Source organism: Barbatula barbatula (genome assembly GCF_947034865.1).
Source record: "Barbatula barbatula genome assembly, chromosome: 2".
Taxonomy (NCBI): domain Eukaryota; kingdom Metazoa; phylum Chordata; class Actinopteri; order Cypriniformes; family Nemacheilidae; genus Barbatula; species Barbatula barbatula.
In genome coordinates this window covers 32276049-32302747 of record NC_136767.1, presented here as the reverse complement: position 1 = coordinate 32302747, position 26699 = coordinate 32276049, and the positions used below count along the sequence as shown (strand labels likewise).

The 26699-nt window shown below is 38.5% G+C and overlaps 1 protein-coding gene across 1 annotated transcript in view; it reads left to right on the top strand.

The window, feature by feature from the left end:
* astn2 (astrotactin 2) overlaps positions 1 to 26699 on the top strand; it is a 42621-nt gene that overhangs the window by 13286 nt on the left and 2636 nt on the right. The window contains exons 5-7 of the mRNA XM_079479979.1: positions 1830 to 1963; positions 3911 to 4059; positions 20777 to 20918. Of these exons, the coding sequence (XP_079336105.1) occupies positions 1830 to 1963; positions 3911 to 4059; positions 20777 to 20918 (425 nt within the window). The remainder of the gene's footprint in view (positions 1 to 1829; positions 1964 to 3910; positions 4060 to 20776; positions 20919 to 26699) is intronic.

Below are 26699 nucleotides of genomic sequence, written 5' to 3'. Positions count from 1 at the left end.
GCTCCCATCATCTGTTTCCCATTTGCGGAAAATGTTTTATTAACCCTTTCGCAATCGCCGAATGCCGCTCTAATGGGCGTATTTGTTAAACCATCAGTTTTCTTCCTTTGAAACGACACCTTCTTGCGGGCTTCATCAGCGCAGACCCCTCGCAGCCAACACACACACGCCGTAACGATCTTCCTCCAGACACATTTGAACTCCTCTTTGAAGCCCAACTTCTGTCGAGTGTTGAACCGCAAAGCTGCGGCTTCAACATTACGCTTTTGCTGGCCATGCATTATTTGGATCACTTGTTCATCTCAAGGTCCTTCTTTTTCACTTCCAGGACGGCCCGTTTGTCTGTGCGGCTCAATCCAGAGTTTATAATGCTGTTTGTACCATCATTATTTACCAGAAAGCACTGATATAAATGTATGATGACATCATATTTCGAGAATGAAGTTGTAGGACCGAGAGTTTGACACAGACACAAACCAAAAAAAGAAACAATCCTAGCTAACAAGCAAAATAAAACATAATACTACGATAAATGTGTCAATGCATCGCATGTCATTGTTAGAATGTGGTATTATTTATAATAAGAAACTACAGCTGTAATCGGTCTGAAACAAAATTGCAGGCTATTTTATGTTCATATGTGTCAAAGTCAAATGATGCCAAACCGACATTTCCAATGAAATCGTACCATGACATCTGAAATGATAAATTATTATATTAAGCTTTCCATCATAAATGATTGTAGCGTTTTGCTGCATCATACGATGGATCTTTTAGAGCACGGTTTGTGTCCATCAAATACTAAATAATAATAAAAAAAACGATTTATTGAAATAGATTGTATTTTTTTAGTTCACTTAAGTCTACTCATTTCTTTAGAGCTCAGTAATAATCATTTTATTGTGATGTATAGTGTTGCCGTTCATCTAGACTCCGTTGTTGTCAGCTCCGTGACTCTGCCAGGCATCTCTCATGCAAGTCATTACACCGCAATGGATCTTGGTCTTTCCCCTTCATTGCTCGGCCTCCCTAATAACTTCTCATTCATCAAGAGCGTTTAGAGAGAGTTGCCTGTGCGTAAATAAGGGTGAGGTCTGGCAGCCGGAGACCTGCTGATGCTATCAGCGAGAAGACCGCTTTCCCTCCACCGTCTGTTTCACCAGGGCTTTCCTCAGATGGGACACGAGATTTGTAAACATGTACTGTATTCTGGCACGACTAACCGGTTACTTAAAGGCACAGTTTATCTTAAATTAAAAATGCTGTCTTTATCCACATGTGTTTGTAAGCCTGTTTCTGCCTCTTGAAACACGGAAGAAGATATTCTGAGAAACGTCTCAGTGGTTGGAAGTCAATGTGGTTAAGTGTTTATCAATATTCTTCAAAACATCTTCTTTTGTGTACGGCAGAAGAAAGAAACTCATTTGTGAAATTGGTTTTTCATCTTTCGAAAGCTGCAGTCTGAATATATGAAGAAAACCTGAATGATTAAGTTTGAATCACCGCCACAGGACAGAAGGACGTTTGGTTTTGTTGGGTTCAAATGAGTCATGGTCTTTCACTGCGCTGTGTCTCACGTCCGTCTCTGCCTCATGCTTGTCCTGTTATTGCCCCTGAGACGGAGTCTCTTGACACTCACACATGGCTTGACCTTTTTTGGCTTGGCTTCCAATTAAATCTCGACAGGTTTTCGTCTGCGCCGAGTGCCCCGAGATGCCCTTCGCCGGCGTAACTTCACAGAAATACAACACTTGTCGAGCGGAGGTGGCGGCGCGCGTTGACTCGTGGAGATAATTGCATTTCTCTCACCTGTGCCATTTATTTTGCAGGCCTTCAGAAGTGCTACGATGAGCTCATACTGGTGCGCGGGGAAGGGTGATGTCATCGAGAACTGGTGTCGCTGTGACCTGACTGCGCTTGGCAAAGACGGCCTGCCCAACTGTAGCCCCCTGCGGCGGCCCGTGTGAGTTACGCTGCATTCTGCAAACGTCTGTTTTGAAGATTCATTTTTCTACCTTTTTTTGTCCTTTAGGTGCATTTTAAGGCGTCATAGGCAAACCCTGGATGTAAAGGCTGTTTCATGCCTATTTCATGTTGCTTACTGTAATTCAAATCAAGGTCACATCGAGTCATCTTTTTAAAAAAAGCACTTTATTCAATACAGATTGTTTATAAAGTATGAAAATACCTTTTAGTGAATTGCACGATGTCTGTTTAGTAGTACAAAGTGTGAAGTATAAATGTCGGATACTTGGAAAATAATGCCAACATTCAACTTCAAAAGGTTCAGATGAAATATCTTTAATTGTATTGCCTCATTTTGACAAATGTCTAATGCAGAATTGCAATGCATCATTCGGACATTTAGCAATCCCAGAATTCATTGCGAAAACTTCAGTGTAAAACGATAAAATTGGTGTAAAAAGTTGTTAAATCCCCATGAACAGGAAATTAGGGCGGGGCGTATTGGGTGGCTCCTCCCACTTTTTCAATAAGAAGTTTTGAGTGTTTCTAAATGTGAATTTTGTCAGTGTTTTTAGATAACGCTATTTCACGAATTTCCTTAAGGCATATTGCAGTGTTTCTATGATACCTTAAAATGCTGCTTGAGAGATTTGAAAACAGTTGTCATATGCAGGGCTCAACGCCAACCCGCGCGGTCGGGCAAGTGATTGAAAAACGATTAGCCTAAATCACAGGAATTAAAAAAATTGTTAAAGACATCTAATCAGTTAGTGATCAAATTAGAGCAGAAAATAACTACATAAAGCAAATATTTACAAATGAAATGAATAATCTGTGCTTTTCAGGCATTTCAGGTTGGTTATCAGATACAGAAATTAAAGACTGTTGATTAAAAGTGTTGACTACTTCAAATATATGTGCATCATTTTTGCATCACGCTTTTTAAGTAAATTCAACTTAAGTAGATTTGAATTATAAATAACAAGAGTATCTTTGTTGCGTTTACACAAATATATCAGTTGGCTTGACCTTGTTTTCTTAATAAATGATGTAGCACGAGTTTAATCAACTTACAGTGCTCATGTAGGCTGTACTTAAACATTTCATTCATTTGCCTCAATGTTCATATAGCATAGTGAAGTATATTATTATAACAACTGATTTGATGTCAGTCATTGAATGATCCTCCACAGAAGCACACAACATACTGCATTTCTGATGTGTTTGTGGTAAGAAATATGATGGGTTGAACCAAAGCAAACACGAATCACCTGAATGGTAACTTCACAGAAAACCTTTATTCACTACAAAAGAACATCCATAATACTATTATTTAATTGTATTAACAGCTATATAAATGTCCCAAAAGTGCTTATTATTTAAAAAAGCATGAATAATCAAACTTTTCTTTCAGGCGCAGAGGGGTATTCTGGGTATTTGTACTGATAATATTAAGTTCATTGCACTGGAAATGTATGATAGGTTTACTTAATTGTAACTGTACTTCAAATATGTCCATTCACTTTATGCACACTTTTGAGCTTTTCTTGTCATTTATATCTTTATGTTGCATGAACAAAGGAATTTCAAGTTAAGCTAGAAATGTTTTAAATTAGTTAATTTCAGAAGCTGTGACTGTTTTTTTTTCTTTGTCATTATGTTTGATGAACGTAATTATGCTACTGGTCCTTTAAGAGATGCACGGACATGTGTGGACATATCTGTTTAAGAGTAAGAAGACATAAAAGAGCGCTCAATTCAAAAATGTTGTGTTGTCTGAGATGCGGCTTTCAGACAGCATGCATATAACAAACGCATCAGAAATTATTATCTGTCAACTGGCCCGAGGGTCTTCCGTGCTTGCCCCAGCATGATTGTTGAGCCGTGACATGTCAACGCCAAGTGACATGTTTGAAGGATGAAAGAAAACGCTTTGTGTTCACAGGCTGAGACTGGCTCCTCACTTGGAGCCCTCCAGCACGATGGTGGCCCTGGAGTGGGTCGATGTGGAGCCTCTGATTGGCTACAGGGTTTCCGATTACATCATTCAGCATAAGCGCGTGGAGGACCCGTCGGAGGCAGAAATCTACACAGGTCAGCGTCACAACATCTGCTTCACTCACACCACTGCAAAAATAATGCTGTGAAATTAGCACATGCATCATTCAGTCCACACGGCTGGAGATATTTGACTTTCTCTTTGGGTCCGATGGACCTCCTCCAATGCCACGACATGGTTCCAATCATTTAGATGTGAGGGGACTATTCTTGCGTCTGTGATCAATTGAGAAATGTAATTTCCCAGTGCTGGTTCAATCAGGCCTCCAGAATGACGTTGCCCTGGCACCCCGCGGTCAGACTCTCAAACCCATAACTGACAGTCTTGTTGATCTTGTCAAATCTTGTCAAGCTCCCATGGCGATGTGATGAGGAAGAGGACGAGGGGACGGGAGGTAGGTTAGTAATTGTGTCAGTGACCTGTTCCTCTGGCTCGACTCATAGCATGTGAGTCACAGCCTGGGTGGTAGGCGACAGACAGATGGACGGATTGAACCAGAGCCGCATTAGTCATAGGATCCAATCCGGAGTGCTGATGAGTCGGGAGCACGTGTCATCTTTCATTCTCATCTTTCATTCATATCGCTACCAGAAAGTACCAATATTCAGGTTGTGTTGTTGAAGCATCAATGAAATATGTCACGTGCACTTCAACAGGTTTTGTAGTGAGATGTAAACCATCCGGACAGTTGGAGAGCTGGTTGCATTTCAAAAATAGATGTTTTTCAGCGTTCATTCATTTGTTTTAAAGCCTGAATCATAAACGCATGCTTAAGTTGATACAGTGTACTGTAGTGTCATCCACATTCATCGGGCCTCATCATTGGGCCATTTTTCCGGGAGGATAATGAGTTTGTTACCTGTCAGACACAATGAAGTTATTACTCATTAGTGATTCAACCAGACGTGAATCAATGTCTTTCTAATGAGACAATCACGTTCGTATGAATTTGTCATTTTGAAATCGCTGCTTGAAATACATTGAACATCTTTTCATCATTCGCCCGGCAGGATATTTTCACAGTGATTCCACATATACAGGATACAGTGTCATATGTGATCATATACACAGTAGAATATATAGTGCTTTAGTATACATATATATATATATATATATATATAGAGAGAGAGAGAGAGAGAGAGAGAGAGAGAGAGAGAGAGAGAGAGAGAGAGAGAGAGAATTTAAGTGAATAGCGAAGTCCATACTGGAACAATCAAGCAGAGGAACGATTGGGGTCAATTGAGAGCTTTATTTTTTTATTTTCAGTTGATGAGCGATGAAACTATTACAACCGATGAAGATCTGTTTGATTTTCAAGGTCTCGTGAATTTTAAATGTGAAACAGTAGAGTGCTTCAAATAAATATGTTATTAGTCATTTGCGTGAACACAATAATATACAGCCGAGGAAGAAATGAAGAGACCATTCCAAATGTTCATTCAATCATCATTTCTAGATGTATTGTGGTCATTGCGGTGCGTTTAGAATTTCAACAAAATCAAACCTCGGGATTGACCAAGTCATCCAGCAGCAATGTGAAAGACACATGACAACTGTGATCACAATCCAGATCATCACATCACCATCAGATCATCATTTTCTTTGCAGTATTTGAGGTCTGAAAATGTATTTGAAATTTGGCAGAAATATTGTTTGTAGTTCACAACTGAAACTGAAATTTTTCTGCAGCTTTAGTTATCTGTATAACTATTCGTCTTGGAGTGAATGGCAGTACGGTATTGTTATCTTTATAGTCATCGCCCGCTGGCGTGCAAACAAACCATTTAGCTGTAGCTTTATGAAACGTTCATGGCTAGAGGTCAGGACGTTACACACATGCTTCTTTCTAAGCGTTGCTTTGACTATAATATTTGTCATGTTTTTGTTGGAGCACCACACATTTTGCTTTAGTTATCAGCCCTAATCTTTTAATTCTTTCACTTCCATTGAACTCAAAACTTCAAAGTTGTAAAGCAAATGTTTTGAATGGTGATTGTTGATAAAGTGAACACAGCCAGCCGAGCTCAACGTGTATTGTGACATCACAGATATTTCACAACCATCCTTTGTGTTCACCTGAGGCGGTTGACTCACTGCCCACAAATATGTTTTGCATTTACTAATTAAACTTAATAAAATATTTAGCTTTGTGGTGACTGATGCTGGGAAGCCAGAATGTTCTTGTTTTGCATTTACAAACAACTTTATTACATGCTGTTTGCTTGACAGATTTGCACACATAAAATGAGTTTCTTGGCACCGATGTGTCACCACCGTTCACAACACACATGGCCAATTACAACACATTCCTGTTACTTCAGACAACACTGCACTCTTTTATTTGTAATACTTTACTACAATGCCGTAATCTTTGATAATGTGTTGCATTGTCTGATTGAGACACGTCAAGATGAATGTAGAAATGTGTAAAATACAAAGATCTTAAAGATTGGGTAACACGCAGTTTGTGACAATCTCATATGAATCTTTAGTGCCTAAACAGTAGTATTGCGTACTTCGTATCTTCGAAGAGAATTTAGTTTGATCACATTTATAAAAGAGAAATACAGCAGTACGATTATTTGTGAAAACAGGCGAGGGAAGACTACAGCACGAGCACAACATACTTCCCTACAAAGGCAAAGTGCAGTAACTACACAAACACTGAAACTGAGAAAATGCCTTTAAAGTTTTCACACCAGCCAGTCGTTGCAGCCACTCTTGTTTCTCTGAAATGGGATCAAATTTTACTAGGAGACTGTTTGAAAGACAGAACATATGTTAAAAAGTCCATTTCAAACCGTATCTTAATTTTGACCAAATGTGTAGTTACTGCACTTTGCCTGGCAGTATACATCATCGCATGATCCCTGCATAAAGGGCCATTCACATTATAACTATAACGATAAAGATACAGAGAACAATATCGTTGAGATTTTTTTTTTAAGCTGCTGGACAATAAAACATACAGTCAGACAGTTTCTGGCAGATAATGTTTGACTATTGGTGATCGAAATGCAGCTTTTATGTTAGAAGGAATGAGTGGTCGGAAAGGAGTGTGTTAACAGCGGGATACTGTATATGTAACGCTTATATGCTTTCCGTCCCGGACACGAGCGCACCTTCAGAGAGAGCATCCAGCATTTGCTGTCATATTTTGGAGAAAAAAGGTTCGGAAATGAAAACGAAAGCATCAGCAGATCATCTACATTCCTTTTAGTGACTGAGAACACTGCAGCGCGCAGGCTTCAAATAAACATAACGTTATTGTTATCGTCCGCTGGTGTGAACGCTAATATAGTAATAGTTACAGTTATCTTTAAAGTTATCATTATTATGTGATCGGCCCTTAACTGTTGATCAAATATAAGTCTGTGTTGTTTACATTATGCACGTACACGCTGATTGCGGATAAAACACAGATGTATGACTTAGTTTGACTTACCACGTGCGCTTCATGTCTGGCATCTTTTAGCGCTGGGAGCGCACCATCTATCAATTTAACCATCTCCAAATCCAGAGTTATATCCACCATTTATAAAACATTCATCATCCAAATGCAGTGAAGAAACAAACACAGCTAAACTTCTCTCAGCCGAGTGAAGAGGCATTGATTCAATTCAATTCAATTTTATTTAAATAGCAATGTGCATTGTTCCAAAGCAGCTTTACAGGAGAAATATGATAAACACAGAAAAGGTAAAACACAGCACACTACATGGTGTTTATAGAACAACATTGTGGATTGAGTTATTCTAGGTGTTATCTAAAGATCTTAGAGAGCGTGATGGGTTGTAGTGTGATAGAAGCTCTGTTAGGTAGGTAGGGGATAAACCCTTTAAAGCTTTATTAGTGATTAAAAGAACTTTAAAGTCAATACGATACTTAATGTGTAGCCAGTGAAGGGTTGATAACATTGGGGTTATGTGATGGTATTTTCTGAACTAACTGTAGTTTGTTTATTGATGATGAAGGACAAACACTAAGTAGAGCATTACAGTAGTCAAGTCTTGAGGTCATAAATGGATGAATAAGCTTCTCCGAGTCAGTAACAGACAGAATATTTCATCATTTGGCAACATTTCTAGATCTTTTACTGTATTTGTTGGAGTACATCCTTTTTTATTAGACTTTAAAAGAAGGAAATTACAAGTAATCCACTGTTTTATATCCTAAATGCACTCTGCCAATTTGGATAGCTGGAAGGATGAGATCTGGTCTTGATGAGATGTATAGCTGAGTATCATCTGCATAAAAGTGGAAGCTCATTCCATGTTTTTAATAATGTTTCCTGTCACGGGATGCGTGGTGGAAGAACCCAAGCACAGGCAGCAATACGGGGTAACACAGAAAGTCCTTTAATGAATAAACAAAAACCCAGAATGGGGGAAAAAACAAGGACCACGACTAACTAAAAACAAGAAACAAACACTACTCACGTGGGAGCAAAAACTGGAGAACACAGACGAACTAAATTAACATGAGGGACTAAACTAAAACACAGCAACTCTACAGGGAAGTTTCAAGGAAAACCAACACGCAATAGTAAGGCAGGCAAGGCAAACAATCAACACGAGGCACAAGGTACACCAAATGCAACGAACGAGCACAGGACAATGAACACGAGGATGTTTTATAGGGAGACAGACAAAGGATAATTAACAAGGGTCAGGTGCGGGTACTGAAACACTCAGGGAAGTTTAACAAGGAAACGAGATGGTGGGAACAAAGACACGGACTGGAGAGCCAACATCCCTCTCTCACATAAAACATAAGACTTTGTCATGAAGCTGCCTCAAGACCAAGAATAGACATGACATGAAGGCAGACTCATGACAGTTTCCAATGGGGAGAATAGCAAGGGTCCTAAAACAGATCCCTGAGGTTATCCATAATTCACTTGCATTAGATTTGATGATTCCCCATTTAAATGGACAAACTGATATCTGTCTGATAAGTAAGATCTGAACCATTGTAGTGCCTGTCCCTCAATATAGGTATAATTGTGTAAGCGATCTAGAAGTATGTTATGGTATACAGTATGGAACTCAGCAGTCAAACAGGACTAGGAGTGAGATGTTACCGCTGTAAAAAATGTGTAACAAATTCATTGCTACCAAGGTGTAGCGGAATAACCAGGTCAGATGATATCTGTTTATTTGTTAGATGTGGCCTAGTGGTTAGAGAGTTGGTCTTATGATCAGAAGGTTGCAGGTTCTAATCTCAGTGCCAGCAGGTCATGACTGCACTGCCCTTGAGCAAGACACCTTACCCCTGATTGCTCTGCAGTAATGTGACACTGTAAAAAACTACTTGTAAGTCGCTTTGGATAAAAGCGTCTGCCAAATGAATAAATGTAAATGTAAAATGTTAATTTAGCAACTGTGCTAAATAAAACCTTGGATTGTTTTTGTTAGTTTCTATGAGCTTACGGAGGTGCTCAGCCTTTGCTGCTTTTAGTGCCTTTTATAACAGTTTGCACTCTATTTTCCACTCAATTTAAAAGACCTCTAATTCGGTTTGTTTCCATTTGCACTCCAGTTTACGTGTTTCTCATTTAAGGCGCGAGTTGTGCTATTGTACCATGGTGCTATGGTTTTCTCATTAATCTTTTCTGACTTCATAGGTGCGACAGCTTGTAATGTATTAGAGAAAATATTGCCCAATTTGCTGGTCATGTCATCGAGAAATTCTGTATTTATTGGTTATTAAATGAGTCAGATCTAGCAAGCTCTTTGTGAAACTATCTTTGCAAAACTATGTGAAACGGCCGATTCCTGCAGTGTGCAGTGCACATGTTATAAGATATTGATCGGTGACATCGTCGATTTGAGGTATAATATCTATATCGTTGGATCGGCTCCGTGATATATAATCAAGTCTAGTGTATGATTAAATCGATGAGTGGGTCTATTGGTGTGTTGTTTTACTCCAAAAGAGTGTAGTAGTTCTGTAAACACCACTGCTTATGCATTGTTTTCTCTATCTACGTGGATATTAAAATCTCTGACAATGAGAACTTTATCAACATTAACCATCCGATAAGAAGTCTGCGAACTCTTTCAGAAAATCAGTATAGGGACCAGGGGGTCTATAGACAGCAGCATATGTAAAAGAAAGCAGTGTTTTTTTACTTTTGTTTGGAACAATTATGTTCAACCCAAGCACTTCAAATGATTTAAATTGATGCTCTGTTCTCTGAGTTACGGTAAGAAAGTCTCTAAAGATTGTAGCGACAGCACCACCTTGACCAACTGGACGTGACTCCTGCATATAACAGTAGTTTACACTCACTTAGACTGAAATAATCATTTGGTTTAAGCCAGGTTTCGGTGAGACAAAGTATATCAAAACTGTTGTCTGTGATCATTTCATTTACAATAACAGCCTTTGAATTAAGTGGTCTAATATTTAGTAGACCGAGCTATATGAATGGGTTTTGGTCATTTATTACATTGTCTTCAGGTTTAATCACGATCAGATTTTTTCTCTGACTTTTGCCAAAATGATTATTTTGTAGTATTATTCGGGGGACCAATAGGGTCTCTATGCATTCGGAAGCAGTCACATTTATAAAAGTTGAGTCTGAGGAACACAGACTATGGTTAAAGTTTTGGCTTACCTGTGGTAAGTTGATGGGCGTGCTCTTTCTGTCGCTGGATGACATGTGGGCGTGGTTTTCCAGGAGAATTTCCACGTTTGACAGCATAAAGATGTCAGAATGCATGTAATAGCATGTTAACTCCGCTTTAAAAAGTCCTTTGTCATGTATCATATAAAAACAAATAATAACCTGTTTTTTAATGTTTGTTAAATATGGTCAAATAAAAACGTCTTTATATGCTGTGACTTTCAGATCATAATTAATTAATTTGCTAAACATGAAAGTTCACAGAATTTCACAGTTTCCAAACATGGGTTTTATCGTTTGGTTTGTGCTTTATTTTTAACGTCATGTCCGATAGAAGAAATGGTTCTTAACCTCTAGATGGCATCCATTTGCTGAAATATGCTGGTGTGTGTTTGGTTCAGGAGAAGTGTTTCGTGGATAATCCATCTATTAGCACTGACCTTGTCAAATTTAATGGAGATGTCTTAACATTGAGCCATGGTCCCTTTTCAAAATCACATTTTGGAAATGGAACCAATAAAAATGAAGTAACGTAGTTGTGATGGTGCCAACGATCTGATTTTGCTTGGAAATCAATCTCAATGCGACTCACGGGTGTGACAACCTGCCCGCATCAATCTCTCATTTGATATCCCTTCAGAATGTCTCGTTTGAATCGGGACCTCTTGTAAGTTTGCCAAAGCTTTCATGCATGGCAGACAATGCATATACTGATATACAACATGAGGAAATTTTAAAACTATATTTTATATTAAAAAAGAAAAAAACTTCTGTTATCACTTACTTATCTTCGTGTTATGTTCAAACCTGTATGAGTTTCTATCTTCTTCAGAACACAAATGAAGATATTTTGAAGAATGTTGATACCCAAACAACACAACCCATAGACCATTATATGAACACAAAACCACTGACACATTTCTCAAAAGATCTTATGTTTAGTTCCATTGAAGAAAGACTCACATCCAGATTTACAAGCACACTAGACAATAAAATGATGACCGAATTTTCATTTTGAATTTGCTTATGCAATATCGTGCGTATATCCACGCCCCATAATTTGACATCTGTGGTCAAACGCTTTAAAAAAAGCGATATTCATACATGCAGCGTGTGTAAAACATGCATAATGCATACTGACGCATGACGTTAGGCTCTAATACAGGAGTTGCTGTGCGCTGCATCAGGAGTCACGAGAGCGCACGTGTTGGTCTGAGTTTCTTAATTTGGCCGAGACAGCGATCCCGCTCCGCTGACAGCCTTGACGAAGCACGCTCCTTCCACATCCGCTAATTAACATCGGAGAGGTGTCGGAGCACGAGTGTCTCCCACTGTTTCTCACCGTGCACACATAATGGAAGTCCGGGATACGTAAAGCGATGGAGGCTGGAGAGAGAGCGGGGGGATGTGTGGAGAGGTACAAACGAGAGAGAGAGAGAGAGAGAGAGAGGGAGAGCCAGTTGCCACATGCCAATGATGTCATCTCACAGCTAGGCTGTCAGACGGCTCGCAGCAGGACATTTGATCTTTCCATCTCATCTTCCCGTCGCAGCAGGCGGCTTATCGGGAATCCGTCGCCGTCCGTCACCTCCGTCAAGGGTCAGGCCGTCGCTCCGTCGAGGGCTATCCTTTTGTTTACATAACAGTCCCGCCGTCGCCTTCGAGCGGGGCGCAGTCCCCGAGAGCCAATGCTCGTCGATAAGCCGACTCTGAAGCTCGATTCAATTAAAAAGAGATAAAAGGGCGTCCTTGAGGATGAGCGGAGATCACGCATCCCAGAGCCTCAGCTGACTCGCTTTGTTTGCTTAATTAAGGATGACCTCATCGCTAAAAATGGCTCCTGGCGTCACAAACAGGGCCATCAGCAGATTGAAGTGAAGGCCAAGAGCCAAATCTGACTGCTGCATTCAGCATACACAAACACATACGCGTTCCAACGCTTTCCATGCATTTACTGATGAAATCATAGCCATAGCATTAAATATATGTTTGAGTGTACCACAGACACACCCGTGCAGTCACATGAGGACACGTCCAACCGTCACAGAAGATGATGTGGCGTTTGTCTGTTGAAGTGGGTTCAGTGATGTCACTTGATCTCTTTCAATCGCATGTCAAATGAATTCACTGCTGTGCTGTGTGTATCACACGAGGACTGCTGCCACAATATATCACCACTGAAGATCATGTGAGGGTTAATGAAATGATGTAAGAGAGACGTCCAACACTGAGCGCTGGCTTGAGGAGAAGAGATCAGTTTGAAGCCACTTAAGCACATAGAAATATTGGTAACACTTTACATTAAAGTTCCCTTCATGAAGCATTTATAAAAGCATGAATAAAAACGAGGATTCTAGTGAAATGCATGACTGCCTATATTGCAAACAACATCAAGATAATAATGAATCTGTTTTCGAGTCAAATAAATGATGAATAAATACATTTATTAAGCATTTATAACACGTGAGTTAAACATGGCTCACTATTCCATGTCAGGTATTTCGTTAGAATCCGTCTTTTTATTCATACAGTTATTACTGCTTCATAATGCATTTGTACATGACTTATTAATCATTAATAACCACATTTATAAACGCTTTATAAAGGGTGCCTTAATGTAAAGTGTTACCGAAATATTTACTATATATTCACGCTTAAAAATAAAGGTGTTTGAAAGGTTGTTACCAGCAATGCCATAGAAGAGACATTTTTGGTTCCACAAAGAACCATTCAGTCAAAGGATCTCTTTCTTACCTTGTTATAATCTTTTCGCCAACAAAGAACCTTTCGTGAAACAAAAAGGTTAATCGGGTGTTATCGGTTCTTTATGGAAATATTGAAGCACCTTAACTTTTAAGTGTACCCGTGATTTAGATGTTTCATTCTATTCTATAGTCTTTTTGTTTGTCTTTGTAATTTTTCCTTATTTGCATTTTTCTTTGTGCTTGCTTTGGGGACATTTCTTGTTTAAATTTTATGTTCTTTCGTCTTTTCCTGACTTGTCTATTTTAACTTTGTTTTTGTTTGTTTTTATTTTGTCTTGTTTGACATTAGTTTTTTTCTGTCTTGTTTTTTATTTTTCTGATTTGTAAGGTTGTTCATTGATTCGTTTAGTTTAGTTTATTTATTTTTTTGCTTGTTGTAGTCTTTTTTGTCTGGTTTTTGTCTTTTGTTTGAGAGTACAATTACACGATGAAAAACAGAAAAGAACAGAGGGCTGGGCGATAAAATATTAAGAAAACCTTTATAAAAAAAAACCCTAGAATTATTCTCGCTCCAAGCATATCATGTATACAGTTGTTTCTTCTGACATATTGCACCGCGCACACACAGACGCAGAACAGGTACAGACCAAAGTTTCCTTTGTGTCTTATTAGCTATTTACATGTAAAATGCACACAGTATTAGCTCTTAAAGTAACAGTATCCTAATAAACCTGATGCTCTGTTATAATACGTCTATTTATTACCAAAACACTTCACAGTAATATAGTTAAACGTGGAAATGTGAATAATACAGTGGTAAAAGTCGAACCACATTTCTAATGGTCTTTATGTTTAAAAAATTATCGATATCAAATGATATGAAACATAATGTTGATGATCCATTTTTCAGCTGTATCGGCTTGTATCTGTATAAAAGAACATTTCAAAAACGTGTACTTTGAGACCGGTTTTCAAACCTTTGCGTTCTCAGTCCCCCAAAATGCTGTTGTCGTGTAAACGAACAGTCAAAACCCCTAAAACGTTTCCAACGCTCTGGTGTAAACGACCTCTCAGATTTTCCTTGGTTGTGTTTTGTCTCGTCTGGCTTTGTTTGTTTGTTTAGGCTTTAATAGCTTTCTCTTTCTTACGAGTTGAAGCGCCTCTCTGATCACATTTATTTTCCTGGTTTGGTCTCTCCGGAGTGAGAGAGAGAGAGCGAGAGAATTTAATCACTGCTTCAGCGTCAGGCACACTGGCTCAAATCTCTCGGTTAGGGCCATTATACGAACTGTGTCTCCACCAATAAATTGAATAGACACAGTGATGTCAGATTAGCAAATGGCCTTTTAAAATGCAGAACCATGATCAGTCTCTCTTTCTCTTCTCCTCCATCTTTCTTTCATTCTCTCTTTATATCATACTGTAGAAAGGGCATCATGTACTTTTGGACTTTTTCAGACACCTCATTAGCTGTGGGCAGCCCACTCTCCCTTTAACTCTTTATTCACTTCATTCCTTCGTTCATTCATTTCAATTCATTCCAACTTCAGGAATTTCACAGCCAAGAATTGCACAAAAAACTGTTATTTAAAGGACAATGTTAAAAATGAAGGTGCTTCACAATGCCATAAAGAACATTGAACAAGCTCAGATTATAAAAAGGTAAGAAAGAGATGTTTTTTGACTGAACGAGTCGTAGTGGAACCACAAATGGCCCTTCTATGGCATCGCTGTCAAGAACCTTAAGTACATATTTTGTGATTTTTTAGGTTCTACTTTGGTTTATGGAGTGTCCAACAACAAGTTTACGTACGTTCACGGTGTAAAAACACTTTACTTTTCTAATAATGGGCAGTTGTTACCTTACTTGACTGATCTCAAATGATTCGTTCGGCGATTCATCTGTCTAATCGCCTCCTTTCTGCCAGCCTAATCTGATCTGATTGGTCAGATGGTCTAGTCTGCTGTGATTGGTCTACCACGTGCAGTGTCGCATATTGAAAGTAAGCAGGCCTTACGCGGAGTGATGCAAATCTGACCCAGAACTGAAATAAGAACGATAGACAATCGCATGATTCAGAGTGGACTCCTTCTTTATCATAACTTTGTTATTCGTTCACTTTTGCCATCACAACTCGGCAGACTGCTTACATGCACACACAGCAACATTACCCACGGCATGAAATGCCATTTTAAGGACATTGTAATAGCTAGTCTTTAAGCACCTTTATTTGTGAAGTGAAGACCCTGTTCCATAAAGACCCTGCTCCACGCTAACACGTCTTCAATTCAAAGCTCATATTTTGGGGTTTGTTTTGACCTTCCCTCCACACTTAGACAAGTTTTATCAATGAAAGCAACTTTTTTTTAAAGTGGATATATATCAACTATGACACGACACGAGTTAGCCATGTGATGCAGTTATGTGATGCATTCACAGCACAAAGCAAGATTTTTGTCAATTTAATACTTGACTTAAAAATCACTGTAACATTTAGAAAAAAAAATGATAAGGACGTTATATTTGTGTATATGAAGCATATACTCACAACTATACCCATTCTCCTTCACAACTCCTTCCTGGTGGAACATTCTTCCCAATGCGGTCCGGTCAACCACATCTCTCACAACCTTCTAAAACCTACTTAAAACACATCTCTTCTGTGAATACTTGACAGACAAATGAAAAAAATATATATAAAAACGTACACTAGCCCTCTTCTCTCAACAGGTAGTGGTCTAGCTTTGGTTGAAACTAGTAACTCTGTATTAAAACCTATTGTATTATTTCTCTTTGTATAACTTATCGCTTATTGCTCCCTGAACTCTTTGTAAGTCGGTGAGGATAAAAGCGTTTGCTTAATGACTGAATGTAAATGTAAATGTATTTCAAACAGTCGATGGAAAAGCAGCATGTGATGAATTTTGATTCATTATGTTGCCGTCTATTTTACCATCTGTATGATGATGCATAACTGTATACTGTACGGTACTTAAACAGCTTTTTGTCATTAAAATAACTTTTGACAGTGTTTAATGCATGTTGATATACACATTGCCATGCATGTTTTTTTACCCCTATTTTGTCCATGATGCATGATCCAAAAATGATAAAAAAAAATATTTACACATTACATCGAAGTGTTCTTCAGAAATATTCCCTGCGATTAGATGTTCATGAACTTTCTGTCAGACGCGATCTGTGCGGTTGAGTTATTCACAGTGAGCAGAGGTAGACTGACACGAGGAGATTTAACAACACTGCTCATGACCAATTTGACAACTCATTAAAACAGCGTATTATATTTGGCTATACAGTACATAGCGAACGTGATTCAGAAACGCCTCACTTTTTTGTGTATTACTAATTAACGCGAAAGGAAATTCATGCTTTCCCATCATTTTCTCTTGTAGAAAATATTAAGTCTTTATAGTGACACTTCAGTGTTTTATATGAAGGAGGAGGCAGATGGATGAGTAATGGAAGCACACTTTAATAACTCCAGAACAGATAAGTGAGATCAAACCCTGGAAAACTTCAGTTCAGTGTGATTTGTTTTCTGTCTGCTTACTCTAGCGAGAGGTCACCTAACATCTGCTACAAGGTTTTAATCGGCGTCTTAACCTTCTCATCATGCAATACGTCTCTCCAGTAATAGAATTTCTCCACTAATGTCCACCGGCTGTTGGCGGTTCATGGCGGTTCCGGTCCGTATTGACAAATACAGCTGATAGGTACCAGCCACTCTGAATCCTGGGAAGATGACAGGTACGCAGGGACCTCACATGGGTGGCAGTTAATGTGTTTGTAGCTTTTAAACATTTGATATTGATTAATTTGGTTCTCACTTTTTACAGCGTGCACTTTCATTCAGATTGTGTCTGATGCATTCAATGCGTATTAAAGTCCCCGTGCACTGGAAGTTGCGATCGTTTTTACTTCCGTATTTTGAAGGATTTCCTAATGAAATGGAATTACAAATAGTGGGCGTGGCATTCGTCTTTCTCTGCGATTTGATTGGATGTATAAAAACAGCGTTTTGAAACGGAAATGGCAGCACACCGACAACTGAAGGGGAGGAGTTAACAGATGCTCCGCCCAAGCCATCTGACTGACGTCATCTAAGATGGATAGTCAATACAGGAAGGAAGTGCATTTTCAGATTTTAACTCAATATTATGAGGACACACAAATTTGATAAACCACAGTATTTACAATAAACGCTACAATATTTCATGATAAAATAGGCATTGTCTTTTTTTATTTCACTAGGACTTTAAAGGGATTAAAGTGAAATTCTGTCATCATGTATTATGTGGTTGTAAACCTGTCTGTGAGTCTTTCTTCACAAAAGAAGATATTTAGAGAAATATCTCGTGTTCACATAATGGAAGTCGATTGGGTTCAGTGTTGTTTGATTATCACAATTCTTCAGAATATCTTCTTTTGTATTCCACTTGAAAAAAAGACACTAGTCCTAAATTGTTAAATAATTCAAATTTTTGTGTACTGTTTCTTTAAGAACTGCATATTTCTCCGGACTCTAATAATGAAATTGGGTTTTTTAGTGTTAGCGAACATGTGTTTAGCGTGTACGGTACTGGCAGTACTGGCATGTGCGCAATGTTTCCGCCTACAGAACCCCTGGCAGAGAGAGAGAGCCCTAGCCAACAGAGGTTAACCGAGGTAACGTCCAGCCTGTACTTCAGGGTGAAAATGTTTAGAAAATGTAAGCCGGACTTCTGAGAACGTTCTGGATCTGAGTACATTTGTTTTGAGATCATATCGAGATCTTCAATAACATTGACTTTTAATGGCAGACGTTGACCTCTCTTGTGACACTGAGAGACATTTGTGAGACTCTTTTTCTCAGGAGAAACACCTGAGACGCAGATGAAGAGTATTCATTTGCTCTCCTCATTGATATCTAGGAGTGAGATGACAGCTGGCTGTGTACTCTTTGACTCTTCTTCTTCTCTTTTGGGACCGCTGGAGTGTGGGATCATTTCTTGAGAAACAATCCCAGATCGGCCGGTTGATTTATTCTGATTATCAAAACACACACTGATAGCGTTTCAATCCAAACCACATCCAGAAACATAAAAGGTTTTTTTCTCCTCCTGCCGTACCCATGAAAGCGTACGGCTCTTCTCTCGGTCTGAAGCTGTCAGGTGAGCGTTCCAAGCATTTTTGTGTCAATACAGGGGAAATGGGCGAGCGGTGTGATACAGATAGTCAATGTTCTTGTCAATAATTAATAATAGCGTGAGGAAACAAACAGAAGAAATCTCATACACTCGCCTTGTATTCTAGTGTTATAAATCCAGCTGAATAAAGGTGTCAATGAGCTCGTTGTGGCTGCGCTTCTACAATTAACAGAAAACAGGAGCCCTGCGCTTCTGAATGAACCAGACAGACACAACGTAACGGCAGATCTTTCTTCAGGATTTTCATGGAGACACATGAGGAAAATCACAGAAAAGATCTCAAACGGAGCTTAAATGGAAAGCAATGTATTTATTATATATATTTCTTTAAATTATAAATGCAATGATCATTTTATTTTTTATTACTTTATTTTTTTATTTTATTTTTGGTATATTGAGATCTTCAATAATATTGGCTTTTGATTGCAGACTTGACATCTCAAACTAGAGGCGGTACCTGATACAGATTCTTGCGGCGCGGGACTACATTTCTTGGATAAAAGATGTTAGCGGTTGGAAACTTTGGTACTCCGGATGGGAGGGGGCCCACTCCTGTTATCCTTCTAACTGACCAAATTTAGAGCCTGATCTGAGGACTGTGTTATGGACCAGTTCTTACTCCGTTATAAGTTTAATATGCACGCGTCAGCCCCAGACAGAGCGGACCGGTCGCCGAGCCCACCTTAGAGAAGAGAGAGAGAGAGCGTTCATGATTTTTAGAGAGGAGACGGTCATCAGGACATTTCTTGCATGGATGTTATTTTGCACGAGCTAGCTATAAGCCAACAGATTTCATTTCTTCATATTTTGCTTATAGTTTGAGTGAAAGACGGCGTATTTCATGTATTATTCTGTGTGAACTTTTGTCCATTCAAATGTAAGAACAATTTTGTATATCGCCAAGACGAAAAAAACTGTGCCGAGCAGAACTCTATCTCAAACTCTAATGACAGACACAGATTTATGACAGAGATATCACTTAAACTTCCATTAATCTCTTTCAATTGAGGCGTTGATGAATTTTAAGATTCAGAAATGTAAATAAATAGATCTTTTAAAGACATTTTATTTGATCTGCTTATTTCCTAAATGGAGATGTAAAATGTGTGTAGATTGTAGGGGGAAAATAATCTTAAATCCAGATTATTTAACCTCTAGAATCTACACACATTTTACATAAATCTTTATAGCCAAAGTTTCATACTGAGGCATGTAGGGGGTTTGTGGAACACACAGAAACATTCAGAGGTTAAAGATGTATGTTGTTTCTGTCATTACGACCTCCCACAACCCTTTGGCTTATGTTACAGTACATATGGCACATGGCTCGCTGGAATATTTAACCGGCTTTGTTTTGACTGTCAATTTTGTAGCAGAAACATTATATCATATAGGACTTGAGTAATGGGGGCTTTTTTGAAGAACGGAAACTGTTAATGTTTCATCGATGGCATTATTCAACGTGGATCTTCTGCGGTCATGTGGGGTTACCATTCCATTGTTTTCCATTTAATGAAAGAAATGAAACAGAATCTGTATAAGATGTGAAAGCGAGCGGTTTGGAGATCTCGTAAACGGAGATGTTGTCTTGGGTGCTCTTGAGGTGTCGACACGGGAAGCTCTTTGATAAACAATGGGGAAATCATTCAGGACCTTCTATAGACCTCCCGTCTTCGCTCATCTTTTTACTGCGAACCAGACTAGCCGTACCATTTAGATATGCGATTTGGAAAGTGTAAAAGTCTTTGCACATCCAGTCTGAAATTTTCGTATGCGTTTTTGCATATTTACCGCTGGTTTGTACGGTGTCAAACGCCTCTCAGATTGGCTGCTACGGATGCGAAAAACACAGAAAATCTAACCCATTTCGACTTTTTATGACGGACGAAACATTGGAGTTAGTGTGTAAATGTGATTGACATTTTTAACGTAGGGGAAATTTCTGCGTTTTTATTCGTAGTATGGTGCTAGGAAGTGATATTAGGTGATGTTGTGCGTCTTTAATTTCCCAAAGCTGACATGACTATTTGTTAAACTGCGCAATAGACAAAAGCATATGTTTCAAAATGATCGAAATGTCATGCAAGCCTTAATAATGCGCACAGGGGTGTTTGTTTCACATCTAAAGCGCAGGGCTTACAGAATGAGTTTACTCAAATCCAAAATAAGAGATAGAGCACATTACACTGTTTTATTTCTCTTTCTCAGGAGAGGTTCTCAGTCTGATGGATGATCTTTTCTCGGGTCTGGGTTCCTCGTGTGTCGTGGCGGGTCGGAGAAGTGGAGAACATCCTCACACCCTCATCTACTCGCTGGTGTTCAAGTGTCTGGAGCCCGACAGCCTTTACAAGTAAGACTCACAGCAAGTATGCATGTTTCAATAAACCAGGACTGTGGTCAACACTTTTGCTGCAAGTATACATGTATGTTTTCTTTAAGTGAATTTCACAACATACTTAAAGTCATAGTTATAATACTTAAAGTTCTATGTGACCCTGGACCACAAAACCAGTCATAAGGGTCAATTTCTCAAAATTTTGATTCACACAATACAAAGTAACTTTGTTTTCGCGCCTATTGTACTATTTCTCTTTTATGACATATCGCTTATTGCTCCCCGAACTCTTTGTAAGTAAAAGCGTTTGCTAAATGACTAAATGTAAATGTATATACATAAGCTTTCCACTTGAGTATGGTTTGTCACGATACTCGAGAGGGTAGTTCTCAAAAAGCGATGTTTGTAAGCGTGTTTAATTATTAAATTATTAAAATCAAACGTTGTTCCTGTTAACTTAAGTTAATGCACTGTGGACTTACATAAAAAAGGGTATTGACATGACTTAAAATCAACAAGGATTAATAAACGCTGAAAAACAAAATTGTTAATTGTTAGATAATGCATTTAATAATGTTAACTAATAGCACCTTATTGTAAAGTGTTATATTAATAGTAGAGATCTTTTTTTTTTACATTACGTGTTGTATCCCAGAGTGAAACGACTTCTAAAATGAGAGAAAAATGTAGGGCGGGACTTGATTTCATCCACGACAACTGATCGGATTATTTAAAAGTCAAAGATTTGAACGCCAGTTTGCGATCTTGTCAGTCATTGCAGCACCACCCTCGCACCATTGCTCATGACCAGAAGTGAAGAGGCGTCGTTTCCAGAGGGGGAGGAGCTTACTTTTTAAATTGAAGATTACACGTGCAAATTAATACAAAATAATGATGTGCACGGATAAATTATTTATAATAAATACTTCATGACTGTGTGAAACAATTAGAATTATCATTTTTCATTTCATGCCGACTTTAAAATACTTTATTACACTTTATAGAGTATCTCTATCAAAAAATCTAAAAAGTATAGATCAAATATACATTATACTTTTCTTTTAGTGATGTACTTTATATTTTTCGAAGGAGCCAAAAATAGGAAATTTTATATTTTCTAATTTATGGCACAGTTAAATAGTTATTTTTTCATGACTGCAGGTATGTGACTCTGATTCAGGGTGAATTTTGTCATGCGTCTGTCATTTCTTCTACATGTGTGTCCAGCATGTAGACCCAAAACTCCATCCCAACAGTTTGTCTTCGACCTAATGTGAGTGAGGAATCAATATACAGCCTGGATGATTTGGAAGGACAAATCCTTCCAACACCGATCTAATGGTCTTAAGACCACCGGCCAGTAAAGTGATGTGGTTTGGACTGGATGTGTCATGTTAAGTGTGGTATTAGCATTGTTATTTCTGTAAGTTGTGTTTGGGGAGGAAGCAGGCAGGTAATGAATTGGCGTTTTAAAGACCCTCATTGGTCGTTCTCGTGACGGCGTATGTCATAACATGAACACGATGGACCTAATGAGTGTCCAGCGAAATCGTGGCGCTCTTTTCCAGACGTCCTGTTAGAAAGAAAAGAGAAAAGAGGGTTAAAGAACATTGTGTGCATTTGCGTTCATTTCATAAATGTTGTGTGATTTTCCGTTTCATTGCCACCTTGGTTCCTCAGCAGACTTTGGGTCTCCGTCCTGACAGGCTTTTGTGTAGCCTGAACTCACTCGTGCTCTTCTAGACAATGTTGCTTCTAGAAAGATAGTTTCATTTTGTCTGTATTGTAACAGAGAAGTTGACGTCTTAGGAGATGAAGAGCGAACGGGATGGTTTAACCTTGACTTTGATGCAGAAACCTGCGATAAGACCTCAATTTACGCAGAGCGTTTCTGCATCTGTGCTATATTTCATCACAAGAAGGGATTTTTTTCTCTTTTTTTGTGTGTGTGCTTCTCCTACTCTATCCTTTTTGTCTTTGCGGTTATCTATGCACTCATTTAAGATTTTAACGTGCTTTGTGTGTTTTTGTTGATTGAAGCACGAATTTTTATTTTATTTTGATGCGCTGTCCGATGGAGATTTTCCAAGCTGCACAGCTAGATGTGTACTGGATGCGTCAAAGCCATTTGAAATCGTGCTTAAATGGTTTAAAAGCCTTTGAATGAATGAAGAGCGCTATCGTATAATGTTACGCTAGTCAAAGGATGACAGAAAAGATTTATGATCCGTTTGTTGCGTTAAATATTCTTAATCTGAGAAATGTATCTCATATGTTAACGTGTCCTTTTTGTCAGCACTATTAATTCATGATGGAATTGGTACAGCATCAAGCATCTATTGTTAAGCGACACGCTGAATTTAACTCCCACCTCCATCCCCAACTCCACTTTTATCTATTTATCCATTAATTTTGGATTAAGTTGATTTGTCTTGTGATTGTTGTTGTTGTTAATTGTATAATTATTGGATCTGTTCTGTTAGCCCACTTTTTTCAACTTGCTGCTCTCCCCGCTCTGTCGAGGAATTAATGCATGGATGTTTGATATTTTGAGTGAACTTTACATGAACGTTCATATGTTCACTCCACAGCGTCACATGCTGACCATCTGTGTGCTACTCATGTAGTGTAATCCATCTTTTCATCAAGTTAACAGGACAAACAGGAGAATTAACCCAAACATTCCGGAAATGTCTTTCATAGTGACATAAATGAGCCGGGCATCAGTGAAAGATGAAACGCCTGTCGAGTCACGTGAGGAAGTTTTGACCCGAGAGAACTTTGCTCAATAAATCACGGTCAGTGACACAGTGAAACATGATAAACCTCCTTTTCCACACACACTGTGCTGTGAATTATGGGATGTCTGAATTATTCATATCTCTCTGAGGTTAAGGGGCCAAATCTGTGTTCAGCTCTCAGGCCAAAACAATGCATTTGTGTTTGGTACATATTAATCCTTCTCTCCCGAAAAAGAAGAACTCCAGTTTCAGTTTAGACAAATTAATCTCTTTAAGTCTGAAAGTCGGACGGATTGACAAGATCTTTACATTCTTCCACCAAACCTGATTCCTTTTTCCTAAATGCCTGAAATTCCGATCAACATACCGATGAGGTACAGCAAAAGTATTTTCTTACATGTATTCGCACTTCAAAAAGGCCACACAAGACTTGACTTCTCTTTCTGCTGCTTTGCTCAGTTGATGTTGGGTGATTTCATGGTCTTGAGACAGATTTTTAAGTTGAAAGCCGTATGCCCAGCAGAGCTTTACTGTGGAAAACAGATAAGAAACGCTTTACAGGAATTATGAACTATCAGCGTCTGTTTCTTCATCAAACACGAAACATCCACCATCTGCATTATCATCACGGCGTCCTATCGCCATCACTACTGCCCATGAGAATGAAAAATCACAGGAGAGATCTCTTTAGAATCTCAATAATTTCCATCAATGATATTAATAGAGAGCAAATGGAAACTTTTGTTAAAGTCTCATCTGCGTCTCAGATATTTCTCCTGAGAGTCAGAAATCGGACAAATGTGTCTTTCGTTAGAGTCTGAAAAGAGATGTCAACAATTTGTCAAACTGAGCTCAGATTTGTCTGCAATTGAAAGTCAATATTAGTGAAGATCTCAATATGAACTTGAAAATTTCTCATGACTATTTCACCTCAACGATCTACTTTCATTTTACACCTCCAGACTATTCATTTGTCTTTGCAATCAGATTTTTCACGTGAAATGTAAAAACAGTCTTTTTTTGAAATACGGTAAAAAAAACTTTTACAAGAAAAGCAGGGAGAAAGTGTAATTTTATTACACTTATTTTACAGTTTAGTTTTGGCACCTCAGCTGCGGCAGAAATATATATATCCTTGTATCCTATAATTTATATATCTATTTTACGCTATATTTCTGTTTTTCCAGTTTACGGAAAAATTTCCCTGAATATTCCAGGATTGTTTATGCGGTGTAGGGTTGCACCAGCCATTCGTCAATTCCTTCTTAAATGAGAACATAAAGTCCACACTAGAGGCTTAGTGACTACTAGCTACTCTATACCCAATCCTTAGGTATAGAGCAATGTATAGCCTAATATATGAACAATGGCATTGATTTTATAATTGTGAAATAAAAAAACTGAGTAACTGTAACAGTATTCATAAACTCTGAAAAAAATATTTCTACCTGGTGGGGGCCATTTTTTGCATAAAAATCAGTGATGTCAAATGGTTGCTACCTTAACCTGTTCTCTTTCGCAACAGCGAAGCACAGATGTTGTCCATATATAACAGTAAAACATGACCCGTTAAACATAAGATCAGATATATAAACACACAGGGATAGTAGGTGGCGGTATGTCCTCTTGACTCAAGCCAGCCTGCCTGCCATAAAAGAAGAACGCATTCAGTATCAGTAAGTGTCTGTTCAAGGTAAGCGTTCATTAAATCACAGCTTGAAACTACCACCTTTAAGACATTTAAGACTATTTAGGACATCACCATAATCGTATTCTTTATACATTATACGAATCTACTGATAAACACAATGATAAGATGCTTGTGGTTTGGTTATTTATTTTTTATTAGAGCACATGTGAATATTAGCCTCCATCAGCTAATGACCGAGGACAATAACGTTAGGCTCAGCATCAAAAGTCAAATCTGGATAAAATGCATTGTATAATGGCTAAAGAATTGTGTATATAATAATTATTTTGGTTATTAATATGCATGTTTGTAATATAAAAATGTATGAATATACACCAAACTGCGTCTTTATTTTCTTTCTTTCTTATTTTACAAGACCTTATATTTACTGAAGAACTGGTTAGTGTGTCTGTGTTTAGTTTGGCTGCCTAGCTGTGTGTGCAACCAGTTTACTTCATCGAAAAAGAACATGATCATCATTGACATCATTTGATCACTGAGACCACTGATCTTTTACGCACTTACTCAATTACAGATTTTTGTTTATTATTAACCACAAAATCAAGTTAAGCGAATTCATTGATTTCCAGAAGAGAGTCCCTGACGTGTAAACCAAGAGCGCTTTTCCACCATCGCCAAACCGGTCTGAACGGTCAGAGTTTCCACGTGAGCCTGGTTCGACATGGCACGATTACAAACTGTTCTCGGCTCAGAATTATCTGCACGGTTGTCTTGTGGTACGTTCCCACCTGATGCGAAAGAAGCGTTAAACGCGAGGGATTTACATGTTAAGTCGAAGACAAGATAGACATCCAGCGGCACGAATCGCACAAATGAGGCAGATTGCCCTGCGGTGGAAAATAAATCAATTTACGTACGGGCTTGCCCAGATGGGCACAAAGTGTAACGATTAAGCAACGCGAGCGATTCGGTGCGATATTTGAAAAGCACTTTGAAGTTTAATAGTGCTAGTATGACTGGTACATCACTTCATTCACTTCACACAGAGATGTTTGCGTGTACTGTAGTGCTGTTGTGTTTTGAGTTAGTGTTTCTGAAGCAGCTTGCTCCTCATGCTTTCGCTCGATTACAAACACGATGTGTTGAACCACAGGAATTCAGCTGTTTATACGATAACGGAGCGGCGCTCTATCAGAGAAAACTTTAAAATCCAATGAAATCTAAAAGCAATTTCTGAATATTTATTTGAATTCCTTCGTTACCAGAAACGTCGTAGTGCATTCATACTGTCCAGATCATTTCAACTTTACTTTATGTAAAACCTCACAGTAATCATCTCGCCGCATTCCTATGAAATCCGTCCGCTTATGTCTACACGTCACACCAACGAAACCACACCAGAAC